The following is a 16,843-nucleotide window of genomic DNA, read 5'->3' on the forward strand; positions in this document are numbered from 1 at the left end:
AAAGGAAGTTAAGACATTCTGTTGATAACCTGGGTGTGCATGTGTGTGGGTGAGCTGATCAGCAGTATGATACGCTCTCTTCTGTATATATTTAAAGTACAAATTCTGGCTATTCTAGCTCATTAAAACTGGACTCTCAACTTTTACCAGTCTGGGCCTGCTGAAGAGTGCAATGACACGCACATAAAAGCTGCTAAAAGCTTCTCCTCTGCTTTGCTCACGATGCCAGTAAATGACAGCTGTCAGCCATTTTAACACAATATTGTTAATAAACAGCTCAGAATCTTTAGAAGTGATGTATGAGAGAAGGCCATTGCTTCAGTCAAGACAAAGACTCCATGCAAAAAACCATGAGCTGCAAAAGGGATGAAGCAGGGATTCCAAACATGCACTTCTTTGCAGGACTTCTAACAAGGCTTACATAAAATCATTACTCATTAATGTACTGAGAATTTTTATACATTTTCTTGGTCTTTTTTTTTTTCTTTTTAATTACTGTATGATGGCTAGGCTGGTGCCACACCCACGGCCCTGAACAAAGGACTGAGTGGAACTTTGCAGAAAGCTCCAGGTTTGCCAGCTTCAAGAACTTGTCAAGTTTTTTAAATTAAACATTTGAAAATACCCAAATGTTTTCAGTTTGACAAAAGACTTCACAGCAGTGCCAATATTTCAATAATGGTCTTACTCAGTTTGACAAAAACATTCACCAAAGAGACAGTATTTGCCATTTATACACAAAAATCCCAACAGCTTTTACAGCTGTTGGGATTTTTCATAGAAAACAACAAGAAAGTTATTAGTACTGGCACCTATTTCTGCATGTAAACAGAGTTTCTACATTGCAATACTGCAAAAAGAAAGAATGATTTTAAAGAAAGCAGACATTAAATGCATTTCTAAGCCCGTGTACTTAGCCTCCATTGTCAAAAAACTGTTCCATCTCAAAGACACTGGAACATCCATTAGGTGCCTGAGATAACACGAACTGAAATGATGTAAAATACGTCACACGTGTCAAACTGGTGACCAGGGGAACATTCAGGTAACGTGACTATATATCACAACACTTCTAGATAAGATAAGATTGGAGTATAAAAAAAAGCCAGTGTTTACTCACACTAGATAAACTGTAAAGGTTGTTAGTAAAAAAGAAGAAATGTGACGGTCCAGAGTTGCCCTTTCTACAGCTATGACTAGGAGTGGTGTTCCTCTCTCCCTCCTTTCACTTTCACAGACTAAGAATTTACAGTACCGTGTAAAAGAAAAAGTACAAGACATCTCCAAACACAGTTATTGGGGTGGAGCACAGGCCTGGCAAGGGGTACTTGGCTCTCATTCCAACCTGCAAGCCAAGTGTGCTACTGGGAAACGTGACTGTAAAGAGCTGAGCTGCTGAAAAGAGGAGTATACAAAGGGGAACTGGAGAAGCCCACCCACGGTTACACCAGGACAGTTAGCATTGGTAACTGAATAACAACTAACCTTTTAGGATCTGACTGCTTAAGGCTCAGAGCAATTCTCAACCCCTACAACAACAAAGCAGGTCTTCAGAAGAATGGGAAGTATTTAAGGGTAATCCCAGGCAACGTTCTGCAGGGACAGTCTAATGTGATGATACCTTGCCAAAGCTATCTCATGCAATACGACCACCAGAACAAAAAAAAATTAGGGACAATTAGACAACATAAGGAACAGCAGAATAAATAACACCACTTCATCTGATAGCTGTAATGATTTTGGATTATGTGTATGTGGTAAAGGGACTGCATAGTTCCAATGGCTTCCTCTTATCAAACAGTGAATCAGACTAGAAGGAAGACCATAAACTAACAAATAAAATGAAAACATACAAGGAGAACAGCGATTACACATTTAGGGGAAAAAAAATGCTGAGAAAGATGAACAATAAAAGCTTTGAGGCTCCTAAAGAGAACACATTTTTTAACAGACTACAATAAAATTTTAGAAGCCACAGCAGTAAACAAGTTCTTAGACCCACTTACTCTTTGAACACTTGAAGCCTGAGTACATGGAGGCACTGAAACATTTTTCCATACCAGCAGAAGCGTCAGTCCCTCACATTCAAGATCGTCTCCCTGTCCTGGGCCACCACCCCAGCTCTTTCTGTGGTACTTCCCAGGAAGCAGGGAAACCTCCCAAGAAGCAAAACAATTACAAGAAAATAACAAAGGAAAAGGGGTTCCTTCCTCTTCATGATGGTGAGCAATGAGGTCTCTGAAGCACAGAACTAATTAAATACACACAAACACCTGCATGCTGCGAACAAGCCTCTTTCCAGCTTTCCCTTGGGAATAGCAACAAATCTAACATCTAATGCCCCTTAATTTCTAATACTCCTCTGTCCCATAAAATCTCCTCTATTAATTTCTCAAGCGCCTCCTTAAAAGCACATCTTAAGTGCCCTGGACCCACTATGTTGAGGGGCAGGTCTGTTGTCAAATCACCTACTAAGAAATAAATATACCTCTTCACTCTTAGCAGCACCTACTGGATATCTAAAGCATCTAGCTGGGTATTGGAGACAATCTCCTGTGGATGCAGAAACTATGCACCACTTACCAATAGTTACCAGAAAGGGCACATTTTCACTGTCATGCACCAAAAACCAAAATTGAACAACTTACATTACAATTCTAGCTGAGTTACAGTATTTATATCACATTAAGAGTACGCTACATGGAAGACTTTCTACTTGTGGTAAAACAACAACTAAGATTTAAACCAGAAAAAGGAAAAGAAGAAAAAAAAAGCTTTCTTTCAGTCTAATTGCTGAATACATAAAGTGACTCCTGGTTAACTTTGTAAGTTAGTACTTCACTGTTCTCCTCTGTCTGACTCAGAGGGAGGAGATAAATTCTGTTTTAATACAGGAGTATGTATGAAATTGATGCAAAGATGGAAGGGGGAATAGTTTTACCTCCCAGATCTACTGTGACCTCTTTTTTTCAAATTAATTACATTCCAACTTGCTGATATCCCCAACTATAAAAAACATATTAATCAAATATAGTAACAAACACAGTTTTTATAAGATTCCCTGCAAAAGCAACCCAATATAGGGCTATATATTTGATAGCAAAATAATACGTGTTTTCCTGTTGACTGGATCTGAGATTTGCTGCTGCACAGAGGAAACAGAGTGCTTTGGCAGTATGACCTTGAAGTGGTAAAGCATGTGAGTTGAGGTTGATCTATATGTGGACTTTAACTAGCAATTTCCCAGGTTTCAGCCATGGCTTTGATGTGAAGCACTCAAGCAATTCTAATGCTAATTTTGTCAAGTTTGTGGTATACATTTCTCTCAAGTACAGACAAACGGGTCAGTGCAAATACATGAGCAGACAAGGAACTGTGCATCATTAAGCAGGGCTCCCAGGTCAGTGGATGAAGCCTCACCCCTTTAATCATGTGAATGGACTTGAAGGTTAAGACCTGGGGAGAAGAAAGCAGCACTTGCATGTTGGTCATATGGTGAGCACAGCGACATTGCAGAAGGTGCTGCTGGCAGTTCTGTGACTTCCAACACGTCTCCTTTGGAGCACTAAGCCATGTTAGCAAATTCTTTGGGTGCTGCATAGCTGAGCAGCCTTTCTGCCCTGTTGGAACCCAGTGACCCGGGCCCAAAAGCAGGCAGATCCCAGATGCATCAAGCAGGTAGCAAACCAGAAGGGAGAAGAGGCAGTAGAATAGGGGTACAAATACGCAGCTCCCAGGCACTGCAATGGAAAAGCATGAGGCAGGTGCCAAAGAAGTGAACCTTAGTTCGTTTGCATTATGATATACTTTAATTCTGAGTTTTCTGAACCCCAGAGCAGAGTTATCTACAGTGCACACAGAAGGGTTGCAGGTCTTGGTAAAACATTTATGGGACAAAAGGGACATCATAATGGACATCAGGGAAACAAAATTACCTTATTACTACCTTCATTAAGAAGCACCTTAAAAGTAGGTGAAACTGCATGATGTGAAGGGAATGACTACACTGCAACCTCAATACCACTGGTCAAATGAAGATTAAACCTTTGCACTCAGTGGTTTCCTATCCTCTGACCTCAGCAAAGCTTTGGGATTCCTCTTGTGCAAACCTTCGTGTTAGAATCCCAGGCAGTAGAACTCTACAAAACAGTAAGTTCCATGTAAAACCATTATTTACCTCCTCTGCTTCTGGTAATAATTTAAGAAATTCATGCAGCAGTTCAGAACCATAGGGCTCACTTCTTCCATGATAAATATCTTCAATGATGGATTCAGCAGACCTTGAAAAAACAATTGAGCATACACATTTCTAACACTTGCAGGGTGAACAGTTACACGAATTCAAAAAACCCCATGCCTGGGCTACTCAAAGGAATTATAATGAGGTTATGTATCAGTGTCCACAGCAACACTGTTATAACACCACTTTCAGTGATGCCTTTACTAAAGGTCAATATTATCAGTGAATAAAGATAGCACTGAATCAGCTTCCTCTTAAGAAAATAATCCTCACTTCACCCCTTTCTATTAATTCTTTATAAAGACAGACAACGAAAAGCAGCTTCCCTGTAGTATTTACATGAGATATATGTGTTTCTTCTGAAAACTCACTTCAACTGGTTTAACAGTAACAAACTCTGAATGTTTAGTGCTAAGTCATAATGGCACTCAAAACTAAATTTGTTTCTAATATACAGAACAAATTACGAAATGTAGTTACTTCTGACAAACTTGTATAGAAATGTAGACTACACAAAGAACAAAGCATAATACACACTACATTTGATGAGAACTACAAATAATTTCACAGATCTGTAGCTTGCACTAGCTGCATGGAAAAATCAACTCTTACTTTTTGAATTGTTTGAGAAATATCCCAATGTTCATACTCCTTTTTGCATCCAAAATGGAAACCTGGGAGAGAAAACAAGATAGATTAATCTACTAATACTTAAGAAAACCACATACAATGCAGATATCATTCCTTAAATTGCAGCAGATAATTGTTTGCAGTTGCCACCAAATCACCACCCAAAGGAATACACGGAGTCACTTCTTATCAACAAAGATCATATATTACAGAACTAGTTTTTCACCATGGAAATACACAGCACACCCACAACTTTTTTTCAAGTGAAACAAAGAAAACATAGTCATTTATAGAAGGAAACAAGATAAATCCTATGTCATTACAAAGTAAAAACATTCCCCTTGCTTATTTCATAACCTTGAATCTGCAAAATGTTGCTTAGCAAGTAATACATTGTATCACATTGTATCACATTTGGAGGGCCCCCCCCCCAGGGTTAGTGAGCACCACACTTCAAAACCCACCTCTTTCAAAGGTTTTGTAACAAATGTGGGGATGGACTTTTCAAACAGAGGTCAGTACCCACTACTGATTTCATTTACGAAAACTAACAGCCATGCCGATCCATGGAAAGATACACGAGTCAATCTTGAATCAATACCTGAGGCAGATAATGCTTAAATCTGTTTATCTAGAAGCAAGCAGAACCCCCTAATAAAATAATAGTCATCCCCTGCTTTCTATTTTAAAGTTGATTTGCTACATCATCTTACAAGTACAATTCTGGAGATAAAGCAGAGAAAAAAGCCAACACTTTTCCCTCCCCCTAATTCATTTTAAAAAAATTTAAAATAAAATTGTTAATTCTTTTTATACTATTTTTTTTTCTTTCTGTTGCTGCATACATCTTCAAATCTGAGATGTTTGGGATGTTTTAGCAAATCGTGTTCTTAAGGTTAAAATTTTACCACAGCTATTTTGGTGATAACACCTACAAAAGTCATGAGATTTAGAAGGACAAGAGAATTGTTTCACGTTAACAGTGCCACCCGACTGCTACAATAAAACAACTCGGTACACACAGGTGTTCAAGACTGCTGTTGGATTCACATAATGTTTGAGGTTTTGACAACTGGAAAGGTGTCTTGACCTTTGTGACAGCACACAAATCAGAAATACATATAAAAATGCAATGTTGGCATCATCATGAAATTTAATTAGCCTGCAGTCAGCTGGTGACAGTGAAGATACAGGTATGATTAATGTGCTCTCCTCAACATACACCTGGGAGACAGCCTCCTCATCTGCTGAAAAGAGTGAATCAAATAAAAAGTTTTCTGAAATTTTGGAATTTTCTCTCTTCTCTCCAGCAAAGACTGGAAAACACAGGAAATATCAGTGTATTAATTAGATGATTGCTAGCCTGAAGCCCTTCAGTTTTAACATATGCAAAGATAAGAGGACAGATTGTGGTTTATTCTCCTGTTATCTTAGGAGTTGAGAGGCCCCCAACAGATCATTAAGGGAAAGCCCCTTAGCATAGGACAGGTTCAACTATCTCTCCCCCTGCAGTATCTAATCTTTTTCAAATGCTTTACTGCAGGGACCTCTCAATGACCTCTCAAACTGCAGCTCCAATCTCCAATTGCTCTGCTCACTCCTAATTCCCTGATTTCTCTGTGCTAGTTTAAGCCTATAAGCTTTGCCATCATAATTTGGCTTTTGGTTTGTTGGGGTTTTTTTTTAAAGCATCTCACAGTTAACCTTCTGTACATATTATTTTCAGTCACAGTTGGTAACTGTTACGGTAAGACTGACCATCAGCTGGGAAAACCTTTCATTTCCGTGGCACAACTCAGATTTACAATACTTCCTCAAACAAAACTAGAGATTATTTTTTTAACATCTTCCCTTGAAGAAAAACAACAGATGGCAACATATACAGCTGCATTTGCCTTATCAGCACAACATAAAACAAATGTCATAACTGTTCTTCTCTTTTAAGTACAAGGATCTTAAACACCTCTTGCTCTGTATATGTTTGTACTCTATTTTTTCCCATTTTCTTTTTCAAGTATACAATCAAAACATATGGCTCAGTTTTCAGTCATTGCTTGGTGTCCATTTCAAGATTATCAGAAGTGACTGAAAAAGCTATTATTACTTAACTGCCTTCAAGGAGCTTCTAGATGGGAGCATGAGGAGGAAAAAAGGGGAACCTGGCAGATACTCCATAAATACAAGCTCCTACTCCTTGCACACAAATATGGTATCTTCCATCTCACATTCAGTACCATGTTGCATATTAGATTCACAATCTTAGCCTTAACATCTGTTCCTAATGTCTACTCTTCTTCCCGACTGAGCTTTCATTTGATTTTGTCCTTGCAGAAAACTGCATATGACTTCCTACCAAGCTGTCCCTTTTTATCCTTTAAACATCCCAGCTTTTTACAAAGTCTGCTCCTTTCTTCTATTCGTACATACCTTCAGCACTGGTGCCAGCACAGCATGTTCCAAATCTCTGTTGACACCTAAAGAGACTTTGAAGTGATGTCCACCAGGACATCCTTTGACTTCTTGACTCAAGAAGTTATATTGGACTGTAAGAACTGAGAAGCAACCTTCCTAGTCTTACTGGGAACCTCTGTACTCATATAGTTTCTTATGATTTACTTTAGATAAATTCAGGAGAGCTTTCTCTATTATCTTCTTCAACTCTCATGCCAGAGAAAGCTATTAATTTTTTTTTATCCTACTCTTGAAATATGATGGTTCCCTCAGATACTTTGCATTGTCTCAACACCTGCACTTTTCCTGCCAAGTGTCACTGCCTCACAGAATTGCCACCTCTCCTTCACAAACAGTGCAATCTTGGAAACAAGAACAGCTGATTCACTCATGAATCTGCTTCTCATCACCACAGTACTCAACTCAGAGTATTTCTCAAATCTGCATCAGTCACAGATCATGTGGGATAATAACAGCGTCAGTTTGACAAATGTTAATCCACCACTGAAACATTCACTGTTTTAGATGTACTAAAGGAAGGGGAAATTTAGCTAGAGTACCATGGTGAAGTTGTAATGATAGTAAGAGAAGATCTGCTCCTGAACCCTGACAGAAATTTGCAATTAACAGGAAAGATTCAGAGGAGTGTTCCGGGAGACACAAAAAGCCCCGCTTCAATAAGACTTTGTAGTGGCTGCAGAAATGCAATACAAGTTTCTTGCCATGGGACTGTCAATGAGGAACAGGAACATGACAAAGTGGATTTATAACAGATTAGTGAAAGCAAAACATTATATGTATTCTTTGGATAAGAACAATGGGGTTTCACATGGCGAAATATAGTTTACAAATTACAGCAAGCATGGAACAGCCTTGTGGCACAGCCTTGGTGCTGGAGGTTAGGGAGGATATAAACAGCTTCGTGCTTCAACTTCCACTTCACTTTACAATGCTCTAACTATCACTGCTGAGTTTAATATTTTGGCCTCTCTTCTCCAAGCCACACACACTGCCTGGAGTGGTTGAGGAAAGGTGCACTTCCACAGTGCGGCAGAGTGAACCTAGCAGCTTACCACAGGGCTGTCCTGCTCCACGTCACCCTCCCTGTCACGTTCCTAGCCTGCTCTTTCCCTTAGGCAGGCACTGGTACTCATCTCATTGCTTTTTTTGCTGTGTTAGTCCTCTGCTGGATTAACAGGTTGAATCAGCTCTCAAGAAGGTGGAATGAACATCAGAGCCAGTACAGGAAAATAGAGAAAGAGCATGGCCAGGAGAGGGGAGAAGACATCCTGTTCACCCCTTCCATCTTCCTTCTCTCTTCCTCTCACTAGCCCCTTGCACAAGCTCTGAAATTCACTGCACCCTTTCACAAGCCATCAAAACTCACTAAAATAGCAGAAAACTACTCCAGTAGAAAACAAACAAAAAGCCCAAACAGGATTCTGCTAAGCTACTAACTTAAATCTGTTTACAGAGGGTCCAATATCTGCCAGAGCCACCACACAGATGGGGGGAAGTGAGGGATTGGAACAGAGGGAGAGATCACAGAAGAAAGCAAGACCAGCCCCCTTGGCTGGCAACAAGCTGTTCTGCCTGCTCCACTGCCAGACTAGCTATAACCTAGGTGAGTTATGTTGTGCCATACTGTGACACCACTAAAGGATGGGGAAAGTAAATTGGTGTGTAAACTTTGCTCTACACCCCCTATTTTTCAAAGGCTCAAATTACATGAAACCATGGCGTAAATTAAGCCTTTAGTCAAGGAAACATGTTAATTAATCTCCTAAGGCTTTGGCAAGGAATTGTTTACGAAAAGGAAAGCATTTACTGTAGGAGTTTAACTCAAATCTCAAAAGGGATTTCTGTTATAATGATGATGTTTAGTTGTGAGCCTCCAGAACCATGATTCAATACCCTGAGCTGGGCATCTAAATTCCCTGTATGAAACACTGGCAAGTGAGGAATTAAAAGGACATGCAGTTCTGTAAAGGGAGAACTTTTTCCAAAACTGCTCATGATTTCATAGTTAACAGTGATCTCTGGAGAAGGTATGAAAACTCTATCTCCACCACAGTATCTGGAGGAGTGCTCTCAATTCCGGCTGAAGAGTCACTCTTCACTGGTCCCACTGAAGCTATGCCACTGCACCAACCAGAACCCCACTAAGCCAAAAGAGCAGACTTTCCAGCCATGCACTTTTGTACAGCACTTTAAACACATGCTGGTTTTTTCAGATTTGGATCAAAGCAATGCTTGACTTTAGGCACTTGAAGTTATCTTGAAACTTCACTGTTAACACACAACAATTAGACTAATTCCCCTATTTAAACTCCAAAGAGCATTTTTCACTGTTAGGCCATAAAGCACTTTCTAACATCAACTGTGTTTTACTTACACAAAAGGAATAGAAATACTGGAATGCAAAATGTCTTCTCCACTGTCCCCTGTCAGGCCAGTGAAGCAGCCAGGAACAGAACCAGAGCTTCCTCAGCCCCATGCTAACATGCTCTCCACGAGGTCACACAGACGCTGTGTACCTCAGCCTGTCCCCAACTCTGTTCAAGCTCCTTAGGTTTTACTACAGTGAACTGAGGATAACCGTTCGGTTCTGTCGGGTCTCACGTCCAGTTTCTCACACCCTCATACCATTAAAGCAAGTAAGCAGCAGCTGACGGCACCGATGACAGAAGTCACAAACATTGCCTATGCCTCAAATCTCCATACTCTTGCTGAATGATGCCCATAGCAACGTTAAGCATCCGAGCTGTTGTGTATCTCTGCTTCCGCACTTCCATTAACACATAGCTCTTCAGGATTATCTCCTTCCCTCCTTACTAAGCAGCTGGTACTGCAAATTCCATTAGCACACAAGAAATTGCTCATCACCGTCTGACACACTGCTGCGGCATGCTTGACAAAGCTTAGCAACGGAGTTGAACATTTTGTCACTTAAGCAGCACAACTCAGAGGCAAGTCCTGTTGCCTCACCGCCTGCCACATGCAAAGGCACCGCGTGGGAGCCCCGAACTGGGGTGCACAGGCGTCAAGCAGTAGAGATGCACTGGACCACCGTATCAGCTCCAGATGGATGCACAAAAACATTAACCTGTAGCAAGGCAGGTTTTCGTTTCCAAGGCACTGTAACTTGGAGAAACCTATGTTTTGCAGGCCTGTAATTTTAATCTCTAACACTGCTCTTAGCCTCCCCAGGATACCCCAAGTTTCAAGCTGCATATGAAAACACTTGAGTTCTGGAGCACGCTGGGGTTTTCTCTGCCCCAGCTATCGTACGCTGGGGCCACGTTCAGTTTACAAAACTCATCATCATTTTTGCTATAACTAGATTTTCACCACACTACAGTCCTGAACGGGGGAGCTCCTAAGGACACACATGGGGCTGGAGTTGTGTACATATGTATGAAGCACAGGAAGTCCACTCACTGCAATCCTGATTTGAAGATGAACACAGTCTGAAAACAGCACGGAGGTTAATGACTACCTCTGATGACGGCCCCAATTAATCCCTCCCGATGTCAGGGTTTGAGTCTGCAATACACATGCCTGTTTTAAATCCCTTACTTTAGTCTATGTACAACACGCATGCTGTCAGTACATTGGTATCTCACCCCATCCCTGCTGATCTCATTCAGACATCTTCTGAATCCTGCATGATTCCACCAACCTCAAATCCCTATTTTGTCACTTAAAACTTACATGTTGTTATATTTCTTAATCCTGTGCCCTCTGTATTTTGTTTACACACTATCATGTATATAGACACACACCAGTGATTAAATCTGCATTTCAACCCTCCAATTACTTCACAGAAAGATCACTTGAGACAATTAGTTCAGGCTTCACAAAGATGCTGTCCACAAATCAGGATCTAAGAACTAGAAAAGCCACTTATCAGTTCACTGAAGAGTGTCTGAACCTGAAAGTACTTGGCATACACCTCCTCATCACCAGAACAGAAATCGGTAACAATGTTCAAACCTTATTGGAAGGTTATTTTAGTGTCCAGAAAAAGCAGGGTAGATGAAATAAAGTTTTAATTAGCAGGAAAGCAATGTTTATAAACGCTGAAACTTTAAAATTATGACAATTAAATAACAAATTACCTTAATCGCCATATTATATTTTATTTACTTGCTGTCATACTGGGACTTCCCTTCGTGATGTCTTTAGGACATCAGGAGTATATACAGCATTAACCCTTGCAACAGGATTCTCTTCCCTCCCGCCTAGTGCATGTTTGTGTGCAGAACATTTTGTTTGGACAGCAGACATAGTGGAAGACCTGAAGAGAAGTTACTATTTACCTACATTTCACACTGAAAACTCAAGGGCTATCCAACATGAGTAAATACAGATGCCTTCAGCTCCCTTCACTTATTTATATTTATTTTAACAAGTGACCCAATCACAGCACTTACCAAGTTAAAGTAATAAAACACTGTTAGTTCTTTGATAAACAAATGTGTATCACTAAGAACAAAGAGTTTATGCTCACGGTTGTTCCCCTCCCCTTCAAATCAAGCAAAATCTGCCACGAGTATGTAACATGACAGAGAAAGAGACAAAGATGAGTCAGAATCACCTCAGTTCCTTCAGCATTATGTAAAAGAGAGGTTTTACTTCAATTCTTACCTCCTCTTTAGTCTCTTTGAATGAAGACTTTAAAGATCGACTTCTGGGGTCCTGAGGCTTGGTTTCTTCCTGCTGCCCAAAAAGTTCCTCGATTGTCTTCGTATCAATCTGATACTGCGGTCTTGCAGCAATTGTCCAGATATTAGTTTTACCGCGGACTTGTTCTTCAGGGATAGTTTTCCAGAAAAAGCTCCGCATTCGTTTTTTTTTGCTGTGGTTGTCATGTCCATTTATCAGTTGCGGAGGCAGAGGTATGTTTGGCCCAGGCAGCGGAGGAGGGGGAGGTGGTGGGGGTGGCATCCCCGGGGGAAGCGGAGGGGCTGGGGGTGCCCCCGCGAGGGGACATGGCAGAGGGGGCGGCGGTGCTGCAGGCTGAGAAAGTTGAGATGCAGTCGTCGTATCCTCAGTCATTAATCCCGTTGCAACTGGAATAGCCCCATTTTCTTTATCATTGACCAAGGACAGACAATTCATAACATGCATTTTATGGCCTCTCCAAAGAGGAGAGTGTTACTTCCTTGGATGGGTTTGGAGCATGGAATAGTGAGGGCAGCAGCAACCGATACCACGCTCCCTCAAACTCTAGTCTGCCAGCAGCAGCAACACAAGAGGGGACTGTACCATCTTCGCAACCTACAACAAAGGACAATAGGGAGACTCAGATCAGAGAGACTGGGTATTGTCCCTCGCGCTGAAAAGACACTAAAATTAGAGTGTAACAGCTATCAAGTTTTCAATCCAGAAGGGAAATCTAGTGAATCAAAAGTCTTTCCCAGGGCAGTTGTATAAAATTTATACACACCAAGATTTCAAATAGCTTTGGATACTTAGATTTCAAAAAGAGATATGAAAATCAGAACACCTTCTAAATCACACACAGTGCATACCAAATCCATCTATTAATCTCAGTTCAGTGCAATTTTGTAAGAGAATATATTTATCTCAAATTATGAAAACAAACAAATATTATTCCACTCCTAATTTTGTTTTTAACAGTGATTACACACAGGTAGAAAATGTAAGTACTAACTATGGTACTGGATTAACTGGATCAAACAGACCCTGTTTGAGTCCTTTAAATTCATGGCTTAAATCCAAGCTGCATTAAAATAGTGAACAATCTGCTGATGATTTAACAATTGAGCCTAATGTACTGCTTTTTTGCCTTTGTATTTTTCACAATAAGGGTCAAACAGTGTGGAGTCCCTAAACTCCCTATGTTCACTGAGCATAAACTTACAGTATTCGCATTTTACCATTACTGGTCTGTTATGCTACCTACCAAAATGCACTATGAGAAGAAAGACCGCAGTTTGATTAAGCTGCTCCCTATAATTTACTTCAGTATCTAGGTTAACACAGCCAGATCAATAAACGGGGAGGGGGAAAGAGAGAGAAAGGACAGAGGAGACAACAGAAACAGTCAACTATACATCCTAAGCTCTGTGCATATACAAAACTTTAAATTGTTAGGAAAGCTTTTACATCTAAATTACCTCGTGAAGCAGCTTAAGAGGAATCACAATAGTTTTAAGCACTTTTTCTTATACTGTCACCTACTAAACAAAGCTTCTGTTATTGACAGTAAACATTCAGGTAAGAATACGACTTCCTCAAAAAGCACATCTAAAAAGCACATCTAAAAGCTTTTGACAAGCCACATCTAGTAAAAGATTTATTTCACAAATCTCAGAGAAAACAAGTTAAGGTATTTCAAATACCAATGAAGAATTCCATGATTTTATGGAAATTTGTAAGTTATCTCAAATAAAATTTGGGAATTTACAAAAAAGTCAAAGATAATGCACAATAAAAAATAAGATAGAGGAAAGACAGCCTGTGAGCAAAAATCAGTCGCAGGAAAACTCAACAGAAAAAGTTGAATTCACTGGCACAAGAACAATATAAAACCAGAAATTTGGCACTGATTTAGCCGTATGTCTCTTCAGCAGGGTTCACATAGAGCTAATAGCAATCCAGATCAATTTGACATTGTATAATAGTGATGAAAAACCTTAGCTTTTTGTGCCAGAGATCCATCATTAGAGCCTACACGAACAAACAGACCTAAGTCACAGAAACAAGCCTTAGGGCAAATTCTCTCTTGGACAGCAAGGACTCAGTCACTCACAGCTTCGGTGAAGTTAATGGAAACGAATACAAAATAATCCACTGTACCTTTTCTTCTCAAAAGCTCGCATAGGTAGGTAGCAACAAACTCCTCTTTCCTGCTTCAGAGTTTCTAACCTTATACCTTACATTATCAAGGTATTTGCAAGAATAGAAAACGTATATAAAATTCTGTATGAGGTTAAAGTCATAGGAATGATGGAAAATATTTTAATGGCAGGGTAAAAAGGGGGAAGAACTACAAAGAAAGTATATTAGGATAGAGGGTTTCAAATTTAAATCAGCATTAATACCCAAGTTGCTATTACAGGGCTGTGTATGTTCTTGCCTTTTCTCCCAGGTTCGTGATCATAGACTCAGAGAGGCATAAAAAAGCAGGTACAAGGTGGTGGAAAGAGATTAACCACTCAAAGCAATTAAGTGTTGCATTAATTTAAAGAAATACTCAACTAGGAAAAAATCTTTTCCTCCCTACCACTTATTTAAAAATGAAAAATGTATTAGCTACTCTTCCACCATCACAAAGCAGTATTCAACAGTTATTATTTTCTAAGTTGGGTTCCCACAGATTTTAAAAGAAAAAAAAAAAAAAAAAAAGAAAGAAGAAACAGAAAAAAAAATCTTTTCCTCCCTACCACTTATTTAAAAATGAAAAATGTATTAGCTACTCTTCCACCATCACAAAGCAGTATTCAACAGTTATTATTTTCTAAGTTGGGTTCCCACAGATTTTAAAAGAAAAAAAAAAAAAAAAAGACAGAAGAGACAGACAGACCAACCGACCATGCCCCTGGGCAACATGCAAGAACCTCATTTTGAAACTTCCAATAAATCTAGATGCTTTAAGAAAAATAAGATCAAATCCTAATGAAACAAAGTTGTAGGCGATGAATCATCAGAGTCCCAGTGCTAAGACACACGAGTGGAAAATGACTGATCTCAGACCTGAGCGCTTCTAAGTTAGACAAGGGACACTCCTAGTGAAAGGAGTGGAGAACGCAAGGGGAAGAAAACATCCCAACCTAGATGTGAGGATAGATAGATAGAACAGGAAAATCTGTTTTCAAGCCAACGAGCCCTGTACTGCTTTAGATGAGGTAACCGTCACCCAGAACCAGGAAAGGGGAAGAATCAGCATTTGGAAGGAAGACATGAAAGGAGAGGCACAGCATAAAGGCCATCATTCAGCTTTGTCTTCTGACAGATAAGCACGATGCAGGTGACAGAGGTCACCTGCTTGGAAGAGGACAGCAGTCTCAAGTTACCAGATACCAGGAGACTGGTCAAAATTCCCTTCTCCTGCTGAGCAGCTCTTGCAGGAGCGGCTCGAAGATGTTCCCAGCACACCCACCATTACCGTGGGTGGGAGAGGAGAGAAGCTGGCAGCTGGGACAGGCTCTGGGCCGCTTGTTGGTATCAGCAGGTGCCTCCGAGCAGGAAGTACAGTGAGAGGAGGTGGGGAACATGCAGCCGTTCTGACTGGGAACTACAGATTACCCAGACACGCAGCCGGGATGGGGATGCGTAATAAAACCCAGGCAAAATTTAACTCCTAAGGAGCCTCTCTGCACTTTTCAAAGGATTAAAGGGGGGGAAAAAAGAAAGGGACCCAAGAACAAACGTTTAAGATGTCTCAATTACACTTCATTATTACGCGTTTGTTATCCAAAACAGCCCAAGAAGTGCAAGAGCTCTAAAGTCAAGTCTTTACCGCACGTTTTAATTGTGTCCATATTTGGCATAAAAGAAATATTTTATTTCTTTGTCTCATTCATTGTTTTAGCCAACCTAATCTAACTAGGTAATGTATTTCAAAGTTAGAGGGTGGGGACAACTTTCTCCCCAGGTAAGAAGGCAAACGCTCTACAGTAATTTGTTTCTTGCAAAAAAGGCAGTTGCCAGAGACGGACATACATTATATTTGCGTACACAAATTAACAGGTGAAACGCACGATGCGCTGAAGGGCATCTCTTAATTCGTACTGCAAGATATTATTCCCTTTAACTCACGCCTTATGTTCCCTGCTGCCCACGGTTCTGTGTCAGGCGTCCTCCAAATTCTCATGAGAACAGCGCCGGTTTTGACACCAAAGCCCAACCACAGCATTTGGATGTCTGGATCTCGGCTACAGGGAGAAGGTAAAGGGAGCAGCAACCGGTTGCTGGCCGCAGATAAAGAAGAAGCTGCAAACGCCGCCTCGTACAACCAGCCGCCGATCTTGCCAAACCGTGGGGGTTACAGGGGAGGCGCAGCTCGCGCTACGATCGCAACAACTTCACGCATCACCACTTCACCCATCCCACAAAATCATATAGGGCCTGACCTCCCTCCCTGCCAGCCAGCCAAGCTGGGACGGCAACCCCTCAGGGGTTCGCCACACCAGCCAGATGGGGAGCGGACAGAGGTCCCCCGGACCGGGCAGGGGGTCATCAGGGTTTTGTCAGGGGGAGCTCGATTCCAGCTAATTGTTGGTCGGGGCTCACCCCGCGCCTCAGGGAACAGCCAGTGGAACAGCCCCCCCCCGCCTTACCTTCGTCCGCAGCGGGCGTCGGGCCGGGGCGCCCACCGCCGGGACTACCCGAGGGAGAGCTCCGTGCTCCGTGACTCCCTTCAACCGATGCCGGGGCGGGGGAGCGCTGAGGGCTTTTCGGGGCGGGGGGGAAAGCCGGGGCGGGGAAGCACCGCGACCCGCTTCACCTCAGCCTCCCGCCGCCTCCCGGGCACCCTGAGGCGCCTCGCGC

General features: G+C 41.3%; 1 protein-coding gene across 1 annotated transcript in view; it reads right to left on the bottom strand.

The window, feature by feature from the left end:
- The window catches only part of FHDC1 (FH2 domain containing 1), a 36,899-nt gene extending 20,144 nt beyond the window's left edge, over positions 1–16,755 (bottom strand). Inside the window, exons 1-4 of the mRNA XM_014945378.1 lie at positions 16,633–16,755; positions 11,972–12,604; positions 4,853–4,914; positions 4,178–4,280 (exon numbers count right to left, since the gene is read on the bottom strand). Of these exons, the coding sequence (XP_014800864.1) occupies positions 4,178–4,280; positions 4,853–4,914; positions 11,972–12,454 (648 nt within the window). The 5' untranslated portion in view covers positions 12,455–12,604; positions 16,633–16,755. The remainder of the gene's footprint in view (positions 1–4,177; positions 4,281–4,852; positions 4,915–11,971; positions 12,605–16,632) is intronic.
- Between the last annotated feature and the right edge of the window lie 88 nt (positions 16,756–16,843).

Source organism: Calidris pugnax, unplaced genomic scaffold, assembly GCF_001431845.1.
Source record: "Calidris pugnax isolate Ruff unplaced genomic scaffold, ASM143184v1 scaffold15, whole genome shotgun sequence".
NCBI lineage: Eukaryota > Metazoa > Chordata > Aves > Charadriiformes > Scolopacidae > Calidris > Calidris pugnax.